The sequence below is a fragment of the Falco rusticolus genome, chromosome 1 (genome assembly GCF_015220075.1).
Source record: "Falco rusticolus isolate bFalRus1 chromosome 1, bFalRus1.pri, whole genome shotgun sequence".
In the NCBI taxonomy this organism is placed as follows: domain Eukaryota; kingdom Metazoa; phylum Chordata; class Aves; order Falconiformes; family Falconidae; genus Falco; species Falco rusticolus.
In genome coordinates, this window is record NC_051187.1 from 51,394,345 (window position 1) to 51,420,627 (window position 26,283).

A 26,283-nucleotide genomic window follows, 5' to 3' on the forward strand; every position below is an offset into this window, starting at 1 on the left:
ATTTAGAACCACTGTGCCACCCTGGATTAACTGACATGCCATTTTTGCAATTGCAGAGGATTTTAACAATCTCATTTATTTACTTATTCTGACATCCAACGTTAACACCACTAAAAACAGCTTCAAGGAAGCCTCAATTTTGAGGCCACAGTAGTGCTGTGTCTTATTCACAATTTTTTCAGCATTTCTTCCCCCCTCCAAGGTCATTTCCCCATAAGTTATTTCAAGCTTGTGGCAAACGCAAGATGAAACTGCTCATGAAAATTTATCACATACTTATTTTCTCAATAGAGTGATTTACTCATAGCTTGTGCTTCATAGCAGTGGGTAAAAGGTAATGTTTTTGCAAATGAGAAATAGCAGGCAATATAAGCTTCTTCCTTCAAATAAAGCCTTCAAAACAAATTTCCTTCAAATAAATATTGAGGTATGTTATGCAAAAGAATGAAGAAAAGCATCACCCTTGATGCAAAAGTAACCATAAATTTAATCTAACATGATAACACCGCGGTGATACAATGATCATCATTACAAGTCAGCACTCACCATCAATTGTTGAGCAATGCCACTCTTGTTTATAACCTTAATCAGAGGAGGAGGGAGGGGGAATGCACCATATAGTCACTTTAGCAGCTATTTCTCTGTGAGAGTTACTTCCATGCAAACATTTGCATTTTCCCTGAAGAGTAACTTTTATAGTCAAAACTGTAACACTTTGTTTCAGATACTTATCTTCAGTCTTCACAACAGTTACACGTAACACCTAGCCATGCTTACCACTGAAACCAAGTTAAGCTCATGCTTAAGTACTTGTGTAAGCCACTCACCAAATGAGCCACATGTCAAAATACCAGGTGGACAACGCCACTTCTTTATTCTGAGCTCACATACTCTGAAAAACGTCTCCAGTAACTTGGGCGGGGGTGGACTGGTGTTGGTTTAAATATTAATCTCCAAAGGATGCTACCACCTTCCCCAAAGCTGTTTCTTCAGCAGTGTTTTTCCTAAGGGTGTCTCAACTACGTCTTAAGCCTGCAACATCACGGTGTGCAGCAATGTCACTGCAGGGCCAGAGAAAGTGTCCTCTTTGGGGGAGAATTCCCTATTAGCTTTCCAAACGCGTGAGCTTCTGTCTCCTGTTTTACCTGGCATTCAAAATACAGCATTGCTATTTCATAGACACAAACCGAGGTGAATACAAAGGATGACTCTCACACATTTGAGAGGCATGTACTATTTCTTGTTCTGTTTTCCACCTGCAAGATTAAGGCACGAGTACCCAAATGTAGAAGAGGATCTTTTTAATTCTAGGAAAGGCTAACCTACAGCACAGCTGTAGGCATTGAGAATATACTGCATTATCCACAGGTGTAGCTGCGCAGGCTGTGCGTGAGGGGGCACTGAGACCGAGGCACATTACCTGAATAGGAAAAAAAAAAAATACACTGAAGCTTTCTTGCACACCTTCTCCCACTTCAAAGCAACGTCAGAGAAGTACAGGCTATCCCATGACAAGCTCAAAGGAGTAGAACTCCTTGCTGATTAAATGCCACTGTGAGCAAGTGGCTGATTTTCCATTTATATTAACATATCTGAATCTACTGAAACCCTTGACAGCATAATTTTGTATAATTATTTTCTACTCACTATCCTCCTGGATTGCAAATATGTTTATCTTTTATAAAATGACGTCAATGTTAAACAGCTTGCTTTTGTTGTTTTACTTCTTAAACTAGTTGGGGCTTATTATGAAAGACAGGGCAGTGTCTTGTCTTCTACTTGTGGTTTGGCAATAGTCTTCACTAGGATAAAGCTAGAAAATGGGTCAGAAAGAGGCGGAATGAATGTACCAGCCAAAGTCTCACCTCTTCTCCGAATTTAACAGTGTGAAGTTGCATAACGCACACATACCTGTTGCATTATGATGGTGAAGAACTGTTACTAGGTAACCACCGATTTTGATTGCAGGATTGTTTGTTAAAGCTTGCATTCCTCAAATAAAGATATCTAAGAGTCCATTTTTTAGGTAAATACTCATATTTTCTTGCTTAATCAGGTGGATACCCCGACCGCAAAGACCACAGAAAATCTCCATATAATTTTCCTTTCTGTCAGAGCCCTCACCACCATCCACCCAGTGGTACCCTGAAAGTGCTTCCACATGCTCCTACACCCATCACGTCACAGCTGTGACAAGACAGGGTACCCTGCTGTGGGTCAAATGTGAGCCCAGAAGGCCAAAAAGTCACGTAGCCTTTTGCAATAGCCTATGAGTAGAGGAAGATCAGAACCACGGGTTTGAACTTCTCTTCATTCTTCCACCAGAAAAAAAAAACAACAAACCAAACCCCAAACAAACAAAAATCAGACACAAGTTCTCTCCACCCTCAGAGATCACACTTCACGTACGTTTTCCAGAACATACTTCACTAGGGCTTGTCAAGCACTCCCAGCACCTTGGATAGAAAGTGATAAAGTCCAAAGGATCAGACTTATTTACAATACAACTTTACACAGAAAAACGCTCACTAATCTGTTAAAGAGAACACAGCCATCATTCAAAAAAAAAAAAAAAAAGTCCAGTGGAATACAAACGGTGTTCTCAGGCTAAAATACTGGGTATTTGTCAAAGACCCCCAAGCAAACAAACCGATGAGGTAAATCAAACAACCCCGATGAGGACTGCAAGTGAGACAGCCCATGCAGACAACTGCTACTGTACGGGTTAGAAACAGATCAGTCGCACTCCCTAATTCTATCAGATGCACTTTCTAAAAATATTTGTGATGGCTTCATTCTTCCTTTGCTTTGATTTGTTTCAGCAAAGTGCAGAGCAAGAGAGGCCACTGATCACAAACGAGGCCTGAACATGCACCCGCCTTTCTTAAGCAGCCACCACAGGTTTCAGCTCGGCACAGCTTTCGTAAAACCTGCAACAGACTGAGCTAGAATAAATGAATTAACCCATACATTAACAGCACTAGTAATACTCTAACTTCCTAGGAATCTAGGTTATTAAAGTAAGCTAATGCTATTCAGAAAACACATTAGCCTATTAGCAATAGAAGAGACATTACTGGCGGGTAGGTTGACGGAAAATCAGTAGTGCAACTTGTGTGACATTCACAGATGCCTTTTACAGTGCTTGTGCAACGCAGGACCTATTGCAGTGGAGGGGTCAACACATTTGGTCTTCCACCTCTTCCCATGCAACGAAACATAACCCCGACATCCCCACTGTCACTCCCTTGCAGCAGGCGACCATATCCCATCATGTGCTATTCCACAAACTTCTATATATAGAATAAAATGACACCATATAATACATTTGGCTCTGTAAGAGCACATTATACGATTTTTAGGAAGACAGACTCACAGTTTAGATACCTTAACAGATACAATACTTTGCCGCTCTAGTGCCAAACGCTATGTATTCATCACAGCTGCTTAAACAAAGCCCTTCTCCCTCTCCCAAGTTTTACACACCAGCCATACAGAAATGCATTCGTATCGCTTCAGCACGGGAGGTTTCCCATGGCAGGCACAGCATGGCAGCAATCTGTGGCCCAAAGAGAGCAGAGAGGGGCACCTGCAGGAAACGGGCAGGAGAGAGTTCATCCACCATGGAAGGGAATCAAGCGTGATTACTGCTGGCAGCTCATTCCCTTTCTTGAGAGAGGAAGGTGCATGCTCTCAACTTGGGAAGTGCCCCAAGCCACAGCACCTGGAGGTTGCCACTAGTCTGCTTTAGACCCAGCAACAGGAATCATGTACCACAAGCTGTCCATGCCGAGCCAAAACAGCACCATCAGCCTGTCCACCTCACAGGAACCTCAAGGATACTGCTACCCATAACCGGTGGCTACTGCTGGGTACCACCTTTCTGAAACTGCAAAAAAATGCTCAAAGCCAGCAAGGCCCTCTTCTGCAGCAAACCTCTGCACTGAAAATGGAGGAGACAAAGCTCCAAGAGGAAGAACAGGAAAATAAAGATGCAACCTGGAGAACTGTAAAGGGGTCTAGTAGTCTATGCTTGTCTGCCCCTAGGTCCAAAGAAAATCAGGTGCTAAAAGTGTAGTATACATATAGTAAGAACAGATCAAGAAGATGGAAAAGACGACAGAATTTTATGAATAATTTTTTTTTAACAGCAAAGCTCAAACAATTCTGTACTGTGCTCAAGGCTTAATAGGAGTTTGAAGAAAAAATTTTGGTGTTGAAGTGCAGAGCACACTTCTAATTGATCAAGAGTTAACCCTTGCAACAAACAAAACCAAAGAGCCTAATTAGACCTACCCTGTGAGACCTATCTTCCCCTAGGGTGAACAGTCAAGAGCACAGTAACAACCACTTGTTATGACTCCTGCTAGGACAGTTAGATCCTTGGGAACATAGAAAAGGTTAAAAATATTATGTGAGACTGGTCCTTCAAATAGGAATGGTGCACTATGACTACTTCTTTAAGACATTCAAACCGCATTTCTGTTTCTCTGCAGTCATCAACATGGAACGCCGTGACTGCACTACTGCAAAGGAGACTTCCTCCACATCTCCTCTGCAGTGGACCCCGCGCTTTATCGAGACATTAACAGTTTGGGCAGCAATTTCGGTTACTATTTTATCGTGTCCAAGCAAGCAGCAACTCCGCAGCTTCTGCTGAAACAGCACCCCCCCCTCCCTGCCCCCGCAGTGCTGAAGCGGCGTGCTGAATTACTATTTGGTAGGTTTACATAAAGATTGATAGTCAGCCCATTTGAGTAAGACTACGGGAGATATGGACCGCTTAATTTTGAAAGTAGCAATAACAAAAAAATTGAAATGAATGACTCGGTAAAAGGCCTGTGCCCGCTCCCCTCTCCCCCGGGTCCGTGCCCTGCCGTTTCCCAGCCGGACCGCGGGCAGGAACGCATGCCGGCACAGGTAGCTCCCAGCCGGTGCCGAAGGCAGGTGTGTCTCGGCATCGTGGAAGAACACCAGCCCTTTCCTAAGGGCTGAACCCCTAACTTCTCCCAGGGTTTAAGAAAAACTACACCTCTCGCCCGTGCCGCTGCAGCCGGCGCCGGGTGTGTAAGCCGACAGCTGCAGGGGGCTGCAGGGGGCTGCAGGGGCAGGCCCGGCCGGGCTCCCCCACGGCTGCACGGCCCCCGGGAGGGGAGGGCCCCGCAGCGCCCGCACCCCCACACCCCCAGGCAGGCTCCCTGCAAGGGAAGGGCTACACCGAGCTCCCACCCCACCCCCGGAGCCCCCGCGAACACGCCGGCTGGTTCCGCTGCCCCGGCGCCCGGGCAGCCGGCCTGGAGCGGCGCTGCCCTCCCCGGCAGGGCCGGAGCCGCGGCTCCCTGTGCCGGGCAGCCCGGGGCCGGGGGCCGCCCCGGCGGACACGTACCTCTGCAGCGGCATGACTTCGCACGCCATGCTGGCCATCGAGCCGCCGCCCGCCTTGCCTCTCGCCTCGCCGCGGGGAGCCGGCGGCGCGGCCCGGCCCCGGGGAGGGGCGAAGGGGCCGCCCGGCCCGGGGTGGCGGCTGACGGGGACCCGCCCCGCCGCCAGGGCCCCGGCCCGGCCCCCTCCGCTGCCGCCGGGGAGCGAAGCTGGCGGCGGCCCGGCCCCGGCCCGCCCCGCCGGCTAACCGAAAGTGGTTTACGATGCCCGGTCGGTCCCGGACCTGCGAGAAATGCCGCCAGCTGAGGGCTAATGACCACGGGAGGCCTTTTCACAACAACACCCTACCCTTGTACCCCTTTCAGTGACTACAACCCGACACCCCCCCCCACCCCTTCTTCCTAAATGTCACCCCGGGCGCCATCCCATCACCCCCAGTTTCCCCCCAAGGCGGCGGTGCTGGGCCCTCCGCCCGCCCCCTGCGAGCGGCACCGAGCCCCGCTGCTGCATTCACCCTACACAGGTGTCTATAGGGGCTGGTACTGCTGGGCCTTTGACCTTACCCCCCCTTCGCGCTGCAGTAGATGCTACTGGGGTTCAGAATTTGTGGGTTCAGCAGGTTTGTGCCACAGCTGGCCAGCCGCTGTGGTCACGCAGCCAAGAGGCGCAGAGGAGAACTCTCCCCTTCACCTTTGAAATGAAGAGGTAAGTGTTGCAGAGGCTGAACTTAGTTTACTGATGTTCCTAGTGGGCCGCTTTCAAGCACTCCTGCTTCCACATCCGTGGCTGCTGCTGCTGACCAAACCCTCTTCTGGAACAACGAATCACGCCATTTCATGTGGTGGAAGTTCAGGGCTGGGAAGAGCAGCAGGTAGCAGAAGAACCCCACGCCATGGCTGTGCCACTTTCCAGGACACAGCAGCCTTAGGAAACAAACGGCACAAAATCCCTAAGGAAGTCTTGCACTGGAACATTTGATGGGTACTGAAGGAGCATACTGAAAGTTTTATTTTTCACCTTTGCACCTGCTCTGCCCAGAGTGCCTAAGGAATTGCCTTCAGCTTCCCCTGACACTGGACAGAAACCCTTCTGCTGCTGCCCTGCCTATGAACAGTGTTCCAAGTTGCACACTGGAAGGGGACAGTCTCAAACTGATAAGAAGGGGCATAACAGAATGGATCCTTTCAACATTTTAGGTGGTAAAAGCCTAATGGCTAATTCTGGCACAGCCAGACATGCCAGTCTTCACAAATTCAAGTCAAGCACCATCAACCTTCAACCCCTGCAACGACTGGCACTGGTTTGGGACAATGCTGCGGCAAGAGCTTAGTGCCTGCGTGTTTAAGACTTCCATACAGATGATTCCATACAGATGTAGATCATGTGAATTAAACACGAGCCACATCAGTTTTCTGGAGAAGCAGCAGACACAGGTTAGCAGAAGGGTATCAGACATTTCACAGGGATGTCTGACCGATCCTGACCTTTCTCAGCAGGAGACAGGAGTGTCTTCTGTCAAAACCAAGAGCAGCGGGCTTCTGCGGTCTCAGAGAGTGGTGGCACGGAGTAGAGATGCAGAGATCAATCGAGAAGTGGCTTCGCTTCAGTACACTGAACTGTTTAATATTTGCTCCTGTCAGCAGGCTGGCTGGAAGAAGTGCATTAGTAATGCTTCTGCCTGTTGCCTCAGCGCAAGCCTGTTCTGCTGCGCCAGGCACAGCACAGGGCCCCTTTTCAGGAGAGTCAGCAGTGCTGATAAAGCACTCCGCCACCATGGATCTGGGCTGCTTTTATCTGTGGCAATTAAAAGAATATCTTGATGACGTCCTGTTAAATTAAATGCACCATATGCGCTCTTAAGTGACTAAAACCATAAGAGAAAGATTTTTTTACTCTGATACGTAAAACTGCTTCAGTATAAAACAAAAGGGCCTTGTACTATTTCACAATTCGGCAATAAATCATATTGCTTCTTCCTGGCCAGTCTTCTTTTTATGCACACAATTATTTATAGTTTATTACACTTCTATAAACCAAGTATTATCAACATGATGCAAATTAAAAAAAAAATAATTTTCCACATTTACTCAGGATCCATCTACATGGGGAAGGAGCCCAAGTTCTCCAGAACAGCTTGCTGAATAAACAGAAGTGGAATAACTCAAATAGCTGCTGTGCTCTGAATTTATTCCCTAGCTATTTTGTCATAACTTCTGGGGGACTTGCCCATATAAATGAGCTTAAAAGTATTAAGATCCTCAACAAAGAATTCACTAACAAAAAGATAGTGTAATAACTAGAAAGATTACTTTATGAATTAAGTGCAGAAGATTAGTTCATGGCATCATGCTGATATCAACCAGATGCCTTGGGAGAACATTAGAGTTGCCCAGAGATCCCTGTACCACCAGTACCTTCAGATCCACCTTTTGTTTCTGTCCTTTTATTTTAGAGTCCCTTCAATGGGGTACCATTTTTCTCCTCTCCATCCTCATCTGCTTCTAACACTGCCAAAAAAGCGGAGCTACCCCAGCTCACATTTCCCTGCACACCCACTGGCATGCAACTTCAACACCCATTAAAAGGAAGGAGATCAAAGGTGGAAAAATGCAGCTGGTGGACTTTTGTTATTAGCACTGCTGGTTTCTCAAGTTTTTAATTATTTCTGGAGCAGCTGTGGATATTGCAATAAAAGTTTTTTAGTGGAGAAATGTCAAAGAGAGTGAAATTTTAAGAAGTACTTTGGGGCACAGTGGCCAACTGTCAGTAACAGCAGTAGTACTTGCTACTCAAACAGCAGGAAATCGCCCCCTGGTACACATCACCTTACTTCAGTTCACATCATCTCCATGGGCCCTTTGAATCTCTCACTCTGCTAAAGGAGCACACAACTCCTTAGTTCTTCACCTACCCTGTTCATGGGTACGGGCCACAAGTGATGTATTTGTGGCACAAAGCAGGTAGACAAAAGCTGCCAGAAAACTGCAGTCTTCAAACAATTCCACTTCCTTCTCACAGATATTTATGTTAAAGCCAACTTGCTACTTGACAGAGGCAGGAATTCCTACCCTCCCCCTGCCCTCTTATGCCCTTTTTAACTTGCATAAATCAGGCTGAGTTATCACGCATAAAACCTGGGACTAGACATTTTGTTTTGGATTTGTTTGTACTGGTTGAATTTGTTCTCCCATATTAAACACGGACAACAAAACCTCTTCTGCAGGTTTCATACAATTCTTGCATTCCTGTTGCTCAGAAAGGCAAAACTCATCTGCTGGCAGCCACAATGTACTGCAGTGGCTATTTACAGTACCATCAAACGTACATACAGAGGATGGGAAAAAAACCCAGCCTCTCTCAGGAAAGGCACAGCATCCTCTCCACTGACTGTATGCTCCTTAGTGTATTGTGAATAATTCAGGAAAACAGACAGCAAATAAAAACAAGAATTACAAACCCTCCTAAAATACCAATACATGCCACCACACTTCAGCACCTACCCCAAGGCAACACCTGGGTTCAAACTATTTGATCTGCAAATTTCTTACTGAGATTCAACAAAGGAAAAAAGACACTGGCTGGAATTAAATATGAATAATGACTTTTCTCCACCACCATCAACGTTTAAAGAATGCACACATGTTTGGAAAGGAAGTCTCCTGTCAATCATCATTACAGAAGTGCTTTCTCCTTTGTCTTCCCTTTTCATACTTAGCTGCACATCAAGTAACGTTCTCAGTGTATAAAGCAACAAGAGGATCTGTGAACAGCACCAGAGGACATGAGATATAAGTGATCTAGATAATGGATTTTATGAGGTTGTGGCTGCGTTTGCCTCCTGAAAAGCAGCTATCCCTTGCCTCCCTGCACTGTCATACACAAATCAGATACTATTTTTTAAAGAAAGAAAGAAAAAAAAAAGATCTTGCCTGGTCTGATAAAATCTGAGGGTTTTTAAGATGCTGGAGTTCTGCTCAGTACCATCAATGTATTCCCACAGTGTTTACTAAGTTACGCAATAATTTCCCTCTGGCAGAAACATGAAATGCAAAGCAAAGATATCATCAGACTGAAAATTAAAGAATGTACTTTTCAAAATAAGACCAATACAAAAATTCTAAATGCCATTATTTATGTACATATACATACATTGATACATGCATTTTTCTCTTTAGAGTATCTGTGCATACAAACATCTGCAATTATAAATAATAAATAACCTGGAAAATCTCCCTCAGGCCAGAAGATTTGTGAGCACACATGAAATAAGCAAGTCACATGTAAATAGAAACCATATCTGGAAACTGTAGCCCTTCATGTCCAAACAAAGCAGAGAGAGGATTAAATAGGCCCTGTCCAAAAGAGCACAAACAGGAAGAAAGAGCAACTAATATGTCAAAAACATAATTTAGTAAGAGGGTAATCCTCGGAAAGGGGGTAAGTGCTAACAGTGACTTTCCAAGGTTGGCAGTCAGCCCTATATCACTTAATGCTTTTATCAACGATCTGAAAGGAAACGTAAAATAATACCGATGGTTTGTTTTTTTATGTTGTGTGCAAGCCAGCATTAGAAGTTTCAGTACAGCCATAGAAGAGTCCAATCTGGGAACTACATGCAAGGGGATGGGTCCTACTTGGGGATACAACGTCACACCAGATCAGCACTCCTACACAAGCCCTGAGTGACTGTGTGGCTAAAGAAATTAACATTGTTCTCAGAGGCATCAGCATGAATATTGTGTGGAAAAGGTGTATTACGTATATGTATTATTTCCTACTGGGATGGTTGCTACAGAAGACTGATCAGTTCAGGAATTCCCATTCTCAAGCAAGTTGTGTAAAACTCAAGAGTGCTCAGAGACAACCATGCAGGGAACACAAGAACTAAACCCCACACATTTAGTGCTTTTCAAACAGAAGAGCCTATGCATGCAGTAAACATTAATACTTGACTTAGTACTCAGAGGCTGAACAAGCTCCAATGCTTGGGAGTCAAAGACAGACAAATTATGACTAGAAATGAGACATTTTTAAATGGCAAAGATAACCAACTACTGAAAATTCATCAATGATGATGATAGATTTTTAACATTATTACAACTTAGTTGCCTCTGTTTAAGAACACCAAGCCTTAGATAAACAGCCCAGATGTAATTTTCAGAATTTTCTTAACTAATATTCCTCTTGTCCAACAGAGAAGCAGGTTGCTCTCATTTTACCCTTTCCCTTTTTGCACTGGCATAGAAATAGACGTATTGTTGGCATATCTGTGGGGAATATACTGGGGTTTTGCAAGCTCTTCTGTTCCTTCCTGCAACTTGGAGGCTAAATTACCTTTTAAACAAAGCTAGGTAAAAGCTATTAAGGAGTAAACGTATTCCAGAATTGTTCCTTAAACTTGCTGGGACAGGAGAAAAGTAAACACCAAGCTGAAAGCTTCTCAAGAGTTCCTGATCTCAGCCAACAGATAAGCATGCAAGCACATTTCCCATGGAGAGGGACACCCCAGGCTCCCAGGAGACTTGGATTAGCTGCTGTGGCTGCTCTTCACTAAGCAGCAGTGTCCTTTGCAAGCACTGCCACACCCGCTTCTCAGCCGCTTTAACTTGTTCCAAAGGACTCTCGCCCCATGGGACAGCCCAGAAGTTTCCTGGCCTCCCTCCTGGAGAAGGGGGAGGGATTGGGAGTAGGTTCCTAAAGGGTTTTCTGGGAAAGCACCAAGTAATGAATGGCTGTGCCAGCTAATGCGCTGTGGGAACAAGGTAAAGCATGCCGTGCGACAGGTCACTAGGTTCTTCGTTTACACCGGTCAGTTCAAGTGCCAGAGCATGAGAGAGCAAGCAAACAAGCAGGAGTCTGGTTGTGCACACGTTATTTTCAAAGCAGCCTTTTTCCAAAGCTCTGCTGATCTAATGAAATTCCTAAATATTAATGTCTAATGAAATTTGTCCCACTCCTCTAAACTGTTGTTTTTATAAAACAGTTTGCACAAACACCCTTTAAAAATTCAGCTGTTTCAGACCAATGAAAATGTTTGTCATAGAAAACACTGAAGAAAAAGCATTCGTTTCTCAGCAAAAAGATTCCAAAAGAAATTAAATGAGCCCTTGGTAACCCCTGCATTATTTGTATTCCCTACCAAAAATGTCACTGGTTTCACACTTCCCCACCTTCCAAAACCATCCTTCCAATCCTCTACAAAATTACTATCCTTTCAACTCCATGCCTCTGCAGTCCCCATGTTTCCTGCTTTCTAAAGCATCTTGAAATGCAATGTTTGTAGTTCACCCTTAGCCTTACGAAAATAACCACCATATCAGAAGGGGCTGAGCAAAGTGCACATTCATGTTTGGTGCAGACGGCTTTTTACTCCACTGAAAGATGAATTGCCATTTGCGTTGGCAAGGGAGGCAGTCTGGCAGAGCTACCCTCCAGAAAGACCCTCTTGAAATAGCTCCTCTTCTGCAGCTGATTATGTGACCGAAAGGAGTCCTCCCTTTGCACAATGTCCCAGCGGCTGGCCTGGCTCCCAGGAGAGGTGGAGGCGAAAGACGACTAGGTAGGAGAGACCAACTCCAGCTGGAAGGCACTAAGAGAAAAGTGAGCTGGGTGAGAATAACCCCATCTCTCTGCCTAAAGCAGGACGATGCATCTGCCGTGGAAGCAAGGGAGATCCTGGCTAAAAGACAACTATGACCAGGTCTATTAAAACCTGACTGCATTTGACTGAAGCACAGCCCTCTCAGACCAGTCCTAGGGCTTGTTCCTGCACCCAGCGGTGTGTACATCAAGAAACACAAATTATTGTTTATGCACAGCCAGAAACAGCGATGCTGGGCTCAATCAGTGCAGCTCACTGCTGTGCCCCTCATTTGCAACATCAGCCTCATGTCTAACCGCTCTGTACGTGTCCAGCCTGCACAAACACATTCCTATCCTGCTGCAGGGCAGTCCGAGCAATGTTAGGAGTGGCACAAGTGGACACTGAAGGGAAACAAAGTTCAGCATAAGCCTACGTTTAGTTACCCACAACGTTCAGAACAACAAGAGAAAGGTCTATAAGCTTGCAACTTCCCAACCCGCCTTCACAGTCCTGGGAAAAGTCCAAGTTTTTCTACCCAACGGGCATAAATTCAGCAAAAGCTAACGACAGGAGGAAACTTATTTTCTGTGATGCTCAGTAGCCCTCTCAGAATGATGGCCACTTGATTTTTTTTGCAATTTTATGCTTTCCAGAGTTCTGAGGTTTTTTTTTTTTGAAGGAAAGATCTATAAATTTTATAAAACATGGTGCACTGTTAGTAGTGCTGCCAAGACAGTAATTATTTCATGGTGGTTAGGTGGTTCCTAACCATAATGCAGGACAATAAAAATGTTACTTTATTAGCTATTAATCCCTCCCTACATGACTCAAACTTTCTGAATGCTGAGAGCTTGCAGACTGTGAAAGGGCCTGAGGAATTGGTGGTGGAATCTCTTGTTTCCAGGAATCCTGTCAAAGCCTTAATGACTGGAAGTCATTAACACCCAAATGGCTTTCAGTAATTTCTTTGCAATCATCCCTAGTGCAAATATACTTCTTGCAGCAGGTGCAGAATGAAAAGGAAAGCTTTTGTACAGAAATGCGACTATCTCCACACTTTGCAACTGCAGCCCTCTCAGGCCAGGAGGAAGGCAGTGAGCCAATGTGAGAAAGTGCAATTTGTAGATAAGCAGTCAGCTTGGGATCACATTCCTCACAACAGAAAAAATGAGAGGAAATCTGTCATGGCCACTGGCTATGAAAGAGGAGGATTTTACAGCACTGAAACAGCTCAGAGACAAACAGATGAAAGCAAAGTGACAAGAGCAGTGAGTGACAACCCTGCCCTGCCACCCCCAGCCTTTTCTTATTAGACAGCCAGCTGACTGCTTTAATTAAAAATATACATGTGTGTCATGGGAAGTCCCAGCTGAACTCCATCAGCCTACACCGCAACGTGCTGAACACGGCGTCCAAGTGCACAGTTCTTTCAGCTGAACCAGGAAATGGCAGCAGCAAACAAGCCTGGCTGAGAACTCGGTGACCTCTGCCCACTCATCTTCCTGCGGACTGCCTGCAGGACACGAGCCCAGGTCCCTTCTGGGCAGCTGCACAGGAAGGAGTACCTCACTGCTTCAGGTGGTAGAAAACTGCTTACTCTGCAAAGCTGCGGGAAACAGGCACGCTCTGCTGAACCGCCTTAGCTGCACAAGGCACCAGCCACCTGAGGAGACAGGCTAAGGAAGCTGCAGGAGGGGGAACTACTCACTTACTGCCATAAAAATAAGTCAAGTCATGGTGCAGAGGCTCTGCCTTTTCCCTCGTTGCTGGTAAGACAGGTTAGTGATGGGTGACTTGGGTTTTGGAAACACAAATTCTAAAAGCACAGGATTTCCAAGGCTGGCTTAAACTCCTTATCATCCACTGTGTGTTCTCCCATATGAGGTCACTGATCTTTTCATTTGAAAATTACTTCAAAAGTATCACAGATGTTTGCACCTTAATTCCTACAGCAAAAACTATTATCTGACCCAGTTGGTATCAGAAAGTCACTAAGCCTCATGAGACAAAGGGACTTTCTCCTCACAGCAAAAGTAGATTAAAAAACCCCCAACCAACAAAACGACAAGATAAAGGATCCTTCTAGCTGAGAGGGCAATGCCTGAGACACAGAAAGGGAGTCAGTGTTCTTCAGCTTTGTTACTCAACTGCTGTAAACTTAACTGTAGATCCTTTCTGGTTTCTGAAGAGGCTGGATGCTGTCCCAGGAAACAAGAAAAAACTAATATACTTGGCTCATGGACTGAAAGAAGAACTTTTGTTTCCATATGCACGTTATGGCATTAAAGTGCTGCTTTCTACATCTAACAGTCGTGAGACCTTTGTGTCATTTATGATTCCTGTTGCTTCCAAGATGAACCTCCGCTTCCGTGCTACAGGTCGGGCATCAAATTCAAAATGTTCTCCATTCCACAAGCCAGAATTTGTCACCAGGTAAATGCTGCATAAAGAGGCAAAGACAAGATGGCTAGAGGAAGGTTAGAATAGCATAATGGACAAGGCCTAATCTAAACGAGGAACCTGTGCAGGGTGGAAGACAAAGGGCAAATGCTTGTAAAAGTAAACTGAAATCCACCCAGGTGACTTGCATGGAAAAAATCTACATAATTACACGTTTCTGTGACTCTCATTACATCTTGGCTACAGACAGGGGAGAAGAACCCAGGAAGAGCTCAGACCACACCCTGCCTTGCCATTCACAGTCACCTACCTTGGAGAAACACATAAATCACATGTCTTTGTGGCTGTGGTTTTAGAAAACTGAATGCTTTTCTTAACAACTCATTATGTAAGGCAGTTCCTACTGCCAGCATCTCACAATGCAAGCAAGAAGGGAATTGATTGCATAGGAGGGTGGAGACAAATGTACTCTCAAAGTTAAATGAGTCAGCTTGGAAAAACTAACTCAACACAACCTAAAGAGGCAAGTGACAAACAGCAACACCACCTTACATAAAAAGTCTTCTCTGAGGGCTCAGGGTAGAGGCTGCTGCTGCACAACGCAGAAGGCAACTGCCCTCACCAGCTCCCCACTGACCTCATTCCAGACCTTTGCTCCGTTTCTGAGCAGTTTTCTCGAAAAATCCACGGCTGTTGGAGGGCAGCTCTGTCGGCTGCCTGGCTGCAATCCCTTATGTAAACCTGGCAGCAAGGCTCCTGAGTGATAAGGCAAATTATTGCTTTGGATAGGGACTGAATGTACTGGCATGACAGACTTCAAAAACAAAAAAACCCCAAATCTAAACAAAAATAGTCAGCTAAGTAAACAACACCAGCCCCCCCTGTTCCATTTGTTCTGGCAACAACAGGCACCCAAGTTCTTATCACATGCCAGAGAATAATGGTAAGTTTTGGCTTGCCTTGGTTTTAAACCGCAGCTGCTAAAAGGAAAGCCAACAAATAGAGAAAGTGTTTATACTAAGCACAAACTTCTCAGTATATAAATACATGTGTTTTCAGACCTCAACAATTAACAGTGAGAACAGTGTCATTAAGAAGAGGGCGCAGCAGGGTACATTAACCCACCCCTTATTTTAGGAAGGCTACTAGAGCATGTGATCCCTTTATTTGCAGGACATAGGCCAGATATAAGGATCTTTGTGAACAAAAGGTTGATATAAACAAACCTTCTCTTTGAGAACATGCACATGTTTAAAAGCCAGCACAGGGTATCTGTGCTGGCAAATCTCACTGCAGCTGTGACTGCAGCCACAAACAGGAATTTATGATCTTTGGCACGCACCAAGACTAGAAAGCACGGGAGAAGGCAGCTTGCTTACTGAATGACTGCCACGGTTGCTTTAAGCTTTAGCTTTCAGGAACCACACAAGGTTTTTCCACGAAGTTTGGCTGCCATACACACACCCATTCCCCAGCACCTGACCACTACTAGCAGGAAAGGGTACCCAGATGCACAGTTTTGATCAGTATTTCCACCTAGGGTACATACACAGAGCCTAACAGCACTGCCAACAGCAGGGTGCCCTCCCATGGAGGGATACTCCTTCAAAACAGTACCAGGACTGCAAAGAGATGCAGCTCCAGCAAGTGTGAGCACAGCCATATACAACAGCACAGCATATTTCGGCACCCTTTCTCGGGCAAAAGATCCAGGAGGGTAACAACAAAAGTCTGCAGACAGCATGTGTGCCTGAGCCAGCATTAGGAAAGAAATTTCTGCTCACCATCAACAATCCCTCGCCGCACATTTTGGCTGCAGGATGCATGCATTTTCCCTCCTGCCTGAAGGCTATCCCTTTTTTCTTGTATACAAAGTTTAGCATGAAAGCCCAAGAGCACTGCTTGCAAGAGGCCCTCCTACCTTTGTATCCACTTAAATCTTAATATATCCTGTCCCTGAAGTAAAATTCATTTGAATCTGTTATTGGAAGCACTTCAGTTCTAGCACCTGTAGACACATCCAGAATCGTACCAGTTCCTACTGCAGGTACGTATGCCCTTTCTGAACCAGAGCTTTGAGCAGACTTTTGCCTTCTAGATAGTAGAAAGAAAGATGGACCTGAACAGGGACTCTGAGCTTCACAGGGCTGCAAGCCCAACCTAGCTCCCCCTGCACTGAGGGTCTGGTAAGGCCCCAGGAAGCCCTCTTCCCTCCTGCCTACACCCTAGGTCCAAAGCTGCTGCCTCCCCTGGCTCCTGAGAGCTGTGGTGCAGGTCTTGTGGCTCTCAGCCAGGTAAAGATCAAGTATGTGCATGGTTCCCAGGGGCCAGGAGTTTGGCTGCCATGCTCTGAAGCTCTGCACAGGAGCTCTTGCAAAAACGAGATAAACCTCGCAGAAATATGGACCAGGCTGCATATTGCCAGCAGACTTTCATCCTTCTTCCAGAGAACCAGTCTCTTCTCTCCTGCCCCTTCCTTTCTTTCTTTCTCCACTGTTTTGGGATTTACTTGAAGATTGTATTCAGATACAGTTTTTCGCTACTCCAGAATTATCAGTTTGCCCTTGGCACACAGCTATAATCATGAGGCAATTTTCAAGAGAACACAAATTATATTTTAGCGGGGATTATGGGTACCTATAGTTAATCCACCTATTTTGGTCAAAAAAAAAAAAAAAGAACATATCGACTTTACAAATATAATTTTCTTAAGAAAAGTTGTGAACAGAAGGTGACACAGATTTTATGCTCTGCAATATGCTTTGATTGCAACTGATAATATCACATATTTAAAATGACAGCAGCACCTTCAAAAAATTCCTGTGATGAGGAATTTCATACCTGCAAAGAGGCATAACATGTCTTTCAATATTTAAAAAAACTGATAAGCCATTCTAGAAGACATTGTCACTATAGCTGCTACTTAATAAGTGAATGTTCATTATAAGGTCAACTGTATGAAGACACATACTGAGAGGTATTTTAAACAGTATCAAAAATTACTAATCAACCAGAAGTCTCTCATTTTCTCCCTGAAGACTTCTGCTCACATGTCAAATGAAACTGACTGAAAATTTATTAAAGATTACAGTCCTTTGCGGGGGGAGGGGGCCTTACAGGCTTAGTGTACGTGGTTATTTCTTCCCTGTTACACTTCTGAGCCTGCTAAAGGGGTTCTGCATCTACCATTCTGTGTAGCACTTCATCCTCTTCTGATCTACCCCTATCGTGGTATCTGAGCATGGAAAGGGAAAAAACACAAGCATTTTCATGAAACAGCAAATGATTATCATTGCCAAGAACAACCTTTATTCTTTTCTAACAAAGATCACATCATAGCTGAGCAGATACACTCATTTCACTAAAACATATCTGATAATTACATATAATTAATGATAACATTTACTTAAAAACTATTAGTACCTTGTGACAGAACACACACACCCCAACAAGAATATCAGTGTGTTTGCAAAGCACTTTACAGTCTAGGTCAAATGCCAGAGTCCTGCTGAAAAAGGTGAAAACTCCTAACGTTGCCTTGCGCAGAGATAATACCAGGTAATACCTCACTGTGAGCTTAGATTACACAGGACTGACACAAGGCTACCAAAAGCATGTTTAAACACACTCCTGATATATCAGAGCAATACATTAATACCCGGGAATCAGGGTTTCTGACTGTTGCACAGACAGCTATCCCCTACATATGTTAGGTCTGCTAGAGACCTCTCTCCCCTCTTCCTCTTAGGGGTGGTCCAGGGCTTCCTCTCCATCCCATCCTGCCCAACAACCTGTCATCCTGGAGCTGGGTAGAAAACAGCAAGCACTACCTACTCCTCTTTCAGCAGCAGCAGATCACTGACAGAAAAATACTGGAAGCTAACAGTAGTGCAGATGCTCAACCCAATTAGGTAAATATGTGCAGAAGTGTGATACAGGACAGAAAATGAGGGCGTTCTTGAACAAAACGGGATTGCAAGGGAATTAATTTCTACAGTTTATTAATTTCCCAGATAAAATCAGAGATGTGGACAGCTTCCATCTCAATGCCTGAGCATGGAGACGAGGCTTCTGCCTAATTACAAACGCAAGTCATTTGGTATTTATGTCCTGTGCCAGTATTGGCCCAACTGTCTCATCCTTCAACACTTCAGCAGTACTCTTCTAAGGAGTTACACATTGATGGCGAAGTATGAATACCTACAGGAAATAATTACATCTTTTGGAGAATATTCTCCTTGAAGAATCAAAAATTTTGGGGGCACCTCATGAAGCATGTCAGTTACACATCCCTTCCCAGACATAAGACTCAGCAGTCTTTGTTTGAACTCTCCAGCACCTGATTTCCCTTTACAGCTTGCAACACGTAGCGCGGTATGGGCAGGGGCACGCTCTCTGCCAAGCTCCAGCCCACCAATCCAAGAGGCTGTAACTCCTGACCCAGCACCACCTGCATGGTGGTAGAACTGTACTGCCTTCTCAGTTTTGCCAGCCGACTTGCTTCGCTAATAGTTTCCTAGCTCATCTCAGTCTAAAAGAGCTGGTTTAATGAACAGGTGTAAATGAACATGATGTCTCCTGGCTGCAGGAGTTCTGGGGGCAGGCTTGGGGACAGTAAACCACACAGCTGGCACAGCTAGAAGTCAAAGAGCGTGTGTGCCTGCAAGGTCTAGAAACCGAATTTGACATCTATGCTTCACCACCATCATTATGAATCAGAATCTGGTGTTGGTGCATAATTTGCTAACTTGTCTCACAAGCTGAGTGCTGTCTGTCTGTACTAGTGCTGAGAATAGCACTCGTCTCCTGCTTACACAGTGAAGTCACTCGGTTACGTGTCTGGCAGCACTGCCTCTGCTTTGTGCTCTGCGTTGGTATGCAGAGACACCACGGTGTCCTGTTCCATGACATGTAAATATCACTATTTCCCACATTAGGCCAACCCCACGTTTCAGCAGCATACAGCAATTTCCCACAGTAACCTGAATCCTTCATGTACTGCACTAGTCATGAGAAGAAAGGGAATGACAGACCCAATATCCCAAGAACAAAAAGATACCGATTCAGTCTGATGTTCAGGGAAAGACTTTACAAGAAACCAAATTGCCCATTACCTGTTCACCTCATTGACAAGGTGCCAGCAATCACAACTAAAAATACTGTTTTAGATAGATACTCTTAGACTCATAAATTCAGATAGAGACACTTCATTCTCTGTCTTCTGTGAAGAACACTAGGACTATCGTCATTCCTGCCAGAAAGATAAAACCCCTCAAAAGCCCCTTCCTTTTTGGACTGAAAATGGGAATAAAGTCAGCCATCTGCTAAAACTAAAACTGGGCAGATAAAATGCGCTTAATTACTCAGAGGAGACACTTTACATTTCATTGAATCTTCTACTCAGTGTAATTTCTAGTGCCTTATCTTAGATCCGTCCTGTCCACCTGCACTTCACCAAGCTGGCCACCTTCATATGCTTGAAAATTCATATTGGAAAGGCAAACTAAAGCACACAGATGACTTTGTAAGGAACTTGTTGGAATGTGTGGCTTCAACAGGGATATGCACGTTAATTTACCTTACACCCCAGCATACCGACTTTGTAAACATCAATGGAAGTGTTCAAAATGCTCCAGTTCAAAAGAGCTGGAGGTGCAGACACACAACAAAGAAAGAAACAAACACAAAGACAAAAGAGGAGCACTAACCTGGAGAAAAACGTATCACTGTTAATGAAGGAGATTTCATCTGTTAAATCCATCTCCTTCCAATGTGAACCACTGTCTGTTAATTGGAGGCTGACCTGAGGTATTCCATCTGACAGGCCTGGTTGTGGCACTAAGCGTGTTTGGCTGGATCCTTCCGTTGTGGACTTTGTCATCTACAGAAGCAAAGAGAGAGAAAAATGAAATATGAAAGGCAGAAAGGGCAGAGCAGCCTTTTCAGATCATCTGTAACAGAAGGACCATTCCGTACCAGTGTACAAACAACAGAGAATATGACAACATGAAAAATCATAATATAAAATACATACAAATCAGGCATTCTGCTTGATAAGGACTATTTAAAGAAAAATAAAGGTGTGTATTGAAATAGCAGGGGCAAGACTGGAAGTAAAAAAAGGCAGGCAAGTAAAATAAACAGAAAGTTATTTTCTGCATCACAGAAGACAGACTAAAAACCTTCCCATTGAATTTGCTTCTTGACATAAATGGAGAAACAGATGGCAAAAGCAATTATCCACCTCTTCTCAACCCCCCTCCCATCCTTTTTAATGGCAACTGATGTTAACGTGTGTGCTGGAAAGAAATTTCTTAGGCCAATGTTCTGGATTGGCGTTTTTGCTGCCACAGCCAGGACAGAGAACTGGAAGTGCAGTCAGTGCTGTGTCAGGCAGGTGTCCAGTACCAGTGGCAGAGAAGGATGTTCAGGGGAAAAGAGCAAGTCTGGAGGTCTGCCCCTCATGCACCACCACAGCTTTGGGCAGGCTGTGGTTTAGGGCTTTTTTTTACTTGGAGGTTGCACCTGGTTGGTTCACTGTGTTTAACGGCAAACATCAAACATAACCTTTGTGATTTCATTCAGTTTTCTCGTCTTTAGCCTTTGCAAGATCCTATAGCTGGGAGTTTCACAACGTTGTTACACATTGATTAAAATAGAAAAACCCCACACTTCTGTTTAAGATATGGTGACAGATATTCTTTCCCTTGTTTTTGAATGATGAGAATTTGCAAATAATTTTCCTTACCCACCCACCCCATACCATTTTTGACTTTATACTACTCCACTAGTAGTACGTAATCAGACTGATAAGAATCCAGTTCATAGAGTGTTTCATTTTACAGCAGTAATTCTGGCGCATTTGATTGTTTTTGCTGCTTTTCTCTACACCTTTTTACCTTCTACTAAGTCTCTTTTGAAAAATGTAGCCAGAACTGCAGGCAGCATTATATACATAGGAAGATTTGTGGTGGCTTCTCATGAAAATCCAACTTTTAATTTGCTTTCATGGTTGCTTACCGAGCTGACAGCTTTGTGACCTCTTCGCAGCATTAAGAGATCTTTTCTGAAAACAATAGCTAATTTGGTGTTCGTCAGTACACACACGTATATAATTTGTGGGGTTTTGTAGACATCAGTCAGCATACAGTGATGGAAATTCAACTAATCATTTTTTTCAGCCAATACAGAGTATATTAGGAGCCCTCTGTAAATCCCTATAGCCAGCTTTTAGTTTTTCCTACTTTGAGTCATTTACTATTATCAGGACATTCAGTCTCTTTCTGGGTCATATTGAAACGACTGAATAGCACAGATTCCAGCAAAGATCCTTGAGGGACTTCCCAGGAAACCTCACTCCACTGACAAAGCACTCATATGTTTTTATTGCTTTCTAACTATTAATCCATAAAAAGTCTTTCCTTCTAATCACAAGACATCTTTGCTTCTTTGAAAACCTTTGATAATCCTATCAAAACCTTTTCAAAGTTCAAGTGCACTAGATTGACTATACCCGTCCACATGCTCGCTGGCTCCTCTCTGACAGTTTTTTCTCTAAAGAAGTAATGTTCGTGACTCCTAATGACTCTGATTATCCATTTGTTTATTGATTCTGCTGCCTGCTATAGTTTCTACAAATGTGCTGGACAGTAAGTCAGACTTTCTGGATCACTCCTAAAGTCTTTTCATACCTGGCTTACCCTAAGATATTTTTGTAAAATTCTTGATTTTACCTCTGTTTCATAATGCTTTGTTTCACTCACAATTGTTTTCTAATGCTTTGTGTGTGTTGAAAAGTTTCCTGGGACAGAAAGCCGCTCCTTACTGAGCTCTGAAGAGAACAAACTGAAAAATAGTATGTGTATCAGAGGCAAAGGGAAACCAGAAAGGTACAGTGAGACACCTTCCCGGTTTCAGCTTCTGGACACTGCCCACTCTCCACAAGATCCTGCCTTTGCTGATGTCAACAGGTATTTTGCTTGGAGTGAAGACCTCACCTTTGGACCACCTCTAGCTTCCAGCAATTCTCTGTTAGCGCACTGCCTACAGTGGTGACCGACTGTTACCACCACCGAACTGGGCGCACAGCATGCCAGCACCAGGCTGTGGCTCTCAGCTGCTACTAAGTGCCAGCGGTGCTGTGATTTAGAAGGGGAAGACCATGTCTGTGGAGAGGAGGGGAGGCAGGGAGCTACACATCCACAGCATTACAGGAGGGAATCACAACGGGAGGCAGCAGGGCCTGGGATCTGGAGGCAGCAACTCAATTCTGCTGGAATGGCTGTTAAGCCTTTCTTTCCCACTGGAAACTTGCAGTCACTCAGTTTAGCTTTTCTGCAGCTGGAGGTGACTGTTACCTGTTGTGCCTGCACAGGGACATCTCTCACCATGGGCTTTTGATGTTACTTCACCACCACCTGCTAGAGCTGATGCCATGCACACTAGAAAAGCTCTCAACCAGAGTAACAAGAAATGGTGACTATACACATGCACAAACCTCTAAACTAAAACAGTTCCTACACTGTCCCATTAGTACTTTAGAGAAACATACTTGGGTGTAAGCAAAACAGGCAACTTCTATGATGTACCACATACACCAGCAGCAATTGAAGCCTGGAAAACATCAGGAAGCCAGCCTTTCCACCTCTACCATACTGTGTGCATCCTGATTTAAGAATGCAATTAGAAAAGCTAAGTGATTTTGCTACCAGAACCTGCTTTACCCAACAAGAAGTGCAAGGGAACGGGCAACATCTGCTAAACAGCATGTACCAGATTCCCTCTGTGCATATTGTTCATGAACTTTACACTGATGTACAGAAGTTCCTTATACTGGAGAATTCAAGATAAAACCTATTTATTGTTCTGGTGCTTTAAAAGTAAAAAAAAAATAATGTTTTGGTACAGTCTTCTATTCTTTTTGTTTTCTGGCAGTATAAGATCACTTGGACGCAACCACTTCTGACAAAAGGCATGCCAATCACATACAAGCTCTACAGGAAAATTCTGTTTGAAAGATCAGATTCAAATTTAGCATTACCACTGCATTTTTAGGGCACTTCAAAATCATTAAGAGGTAGAAGGAACCAGTGTTCTCCATCCTCTGTTCCAGATGATCCATAAGCTAGCTGATAGCTTTGGAAAACAGTATCATAGCATTGTAGTTATTTCTTCAGCAATATAGGCTACAAGTAATGGCAACTTATATCTGAATTAAACTTACATTTACTTTCTTTTTGGACAAAACTGCTTTCAGTTGCATCAGTATAAAAATGCAGGTAAAGTATTCACTGAACTCACACATTGAAACTTAAAAAAAATTTCCATTTAAGTAACTTGTCTTTAATCCTTACCAACAATAGAAAGGAACAATGTTCACTATCTCATTCTACAGTTAGCAACTGTGTGAGAAAGCCACCTGTGCAACTACTGTAACAGCAGCACTTCACTGGGTGCCACTGAGATGAAGGCATGCCTGTGGGTAGACAAAGACTTATGTAATTTGAATTCCTTACAAAGCAGATTAACAAACTATGGACAGAGGCAGCTGAAATGCTTTTTGGGTGGTGGAGCTCTGGTGAAAAAAATTTGGCAGATTTCTTTGTTCATACACATGTGTATGTTTCATGCAATGAAGTCTGAAAGAACAATACCTTCCAAAATGAGGACCGCGCTTTGCAAAACAGCAATGCTACAAGTTACTCATTATCAAGACGATACTGGGAAGACAAATTTATTTAGCTGTTAAATGATAGGAAAGAGAAGAAAAAAACAAAAAGAGGAACACTTTCTAAACTATATTCTAATATTCTCCAATTTCTCCTTTTTGTGATCAGTCTAATGTGCAACCTCCCCCTCTGGGGACATGGAGGATAGCCAGTGGAAACCCCAGGGCGTGACCATTATAAAGTCACACAAGAAATCCCTAAGAGTTCAAGGATTAGTTTACAAGGAAACAACAACAACAAAAAAAGTCCCTATAGAAACTTGTTGCATGTTGTAACACATTTCTACAGGCTGTTACACTCTTTAAGAAGCATTGCAGGAGGTTTGTAGCTCCCTGTGCAACACACCTTCATTTGCGTTTTGCCTCCAGAGCAGACAATCCACCAAATGACAAAAAAAGACTCAAGCAAGGTTTAAAAAGGTCACCAGTGGAAGAATCCCCACATGTGGTGTGGCATGTGTCAAAGAAGCATTTTGTCCCAGGTGAATTCTAACTGACATGTTCTGCCAAAGAGAAATCTATAAATCTTTGTAAATAAATAAAAAGCTTCACTTTGGAAGAAGACACCAATAAATGCAAGGACAATCCCAAAGATGAGGGATGTTTTGGTTGAAGAGCAAGTTATTTGATATTTGTCTCCCGCAAGTTTTTTATCTGGTGAAGTTTAACCTCACACTTCATTTGGCAAAGATCAGATTCACTCTGAACCAGGTATGTTGTAGGCTGTAACATTATAGTTCCAGACTGTGGCTGCTGAAAGCATGGGCTATGCCTAAGTCTGTTTTAAAATACATCTTCATCCTCAGCTAAATACAAGTAAAATAGTATCAGGTGCTACTGACAATCAAAGGGACCATCCCAATAAAGGATAATCCAAACACCAAAGAGCAGACAACTACAAGGAATTATTACAATTATTACACCATACATCCTGCATTTGGCTTTCAAATTTTGCTGTCTCATAAAGTTCAGATGCAAGGAACTGTGTTTGCAGTTTTAATAGAGACTAGTCAGTTTTGTGACCAGTATAAACATGTATCATGACGGGTGTTAAAGAAAGCGCAAGAAAATTTTTCCCCTAGAGGCACACGCTGACCAGTCAAGGTGGCACCATCCCACACAATACCACTGCCAAGATCCTTCGTAACTGACTGGGTGCATCACAGAGATGTTTCATCTCCTTATGAGGTGTCATAAGTTCCTGGGTTCAAAGACAAATATGCCATATTTTCTAATGATTTGATGTGGTATGGTGACTGATCTTTCTCTGTTCTTGAAGAACAGGGACTGCTCCATACCAAGATCAGTCTGGAGAGCTCCGTGCATATGCATCAACATGGAGTAAGACATTGATCCTTAGCACAGGTCATCCTGCTTTTCCAAGTACCTTACTCGTCTTCTCAAGGAGGAAAAAGAAACTTCCAGTATCACAAGTTATGCGTGAACACATTCAATAATTAGGACAATTCATACCACTTGAGTAAGTAATTATGAAGTCTAAACGCAGAACTTTTGGAAGAAACTAGCTATGAGTTTATATTTAAATGTCATAATTGAAAGGATGATAAAGATGTTTCCACAAAGTTGTAATAAACAAACAGGAGGTATTTAAAACATATACAGCACATTATTTAATACTGCATGAACATAGTACTCTTTCAGACAAGAGAGCAACCGCTCTCAAAAACTCCATTAACAAACAAATGGTACTCTCAGAGCTGTGCACCAAAACAAAGAGGTCCATATTACCTTTTGAAGAGCTTCATATTTTGTCAGCCCGAGACTCTTTCAGCTTACAAGTTGTATGTATCAATGCAAATATTCTACAGAATAGAAAAAGGCACATTTCTGTGCAAAAACCTAGGTGTGGACGAGAAATGCAGGGGAAATTAGAATGTTTTCTTTCTCACTCCAGTCTCAATCTGGCTAGCTATCAGCACAAACCTTACACATCAATCTATCCACTCATCAGTGTTACCTCTGCCTCATGAATGACTGAGAAACGGGAACCATTAGCCAGAGGTACCTCTTGCCCGACAGCTAACCAACCTGATTCAACCAGTTCCGTTCAGTCAAATAACTGGGGATGAGCCACCTGCCAAAGTTACCCAGGCTTGGTATTTGGCCACTGATATATTACACCGACTCCATTTTAAACACCAACTGTTTCAAAGGGTTTTCTAATCACACG

The 26,283-nt window shown here is 43.8% G+C and overlaps 1 protein-coding gene across 10 annotated transcripts in view; it reads right to left on the minus strand.

The window, feature by feature from the left end:
- The window catches only part of FAM13A (family with sequence similarity 13 member A), a 133,833-nt gene that overhangs the window by 55,764 nt on the left and 51,786 nt on the right, over positions 1-26,283 (minus strand). For 6 of the 10 annotated variants that reach the window (XR_005102993.1, XM_037379238.1, XM_037379230.1 and 3 more), the window contains one exon: positions 20,074-20,246. Coding sequence is in view for 9 of the 10 variants with exons in the window: in XM_037379238.1 (XP_037235135.1) it covers positions 20,074-20,246 (173 nt within the window). In the remaining variant the exon portion in view is untranslated. Of the gene's footprint in view, positions 1-827; positions 857-5,386; positions 5,474-20,073; positions 20,247-20,773; positions 20,837-26,283 lie in introns of those variants that run through there. The other 4 variants (XM_037379268.1, XM_037379254.1, XM_037379243.1 and 1 more) reach the window with 3 other exon arrangements.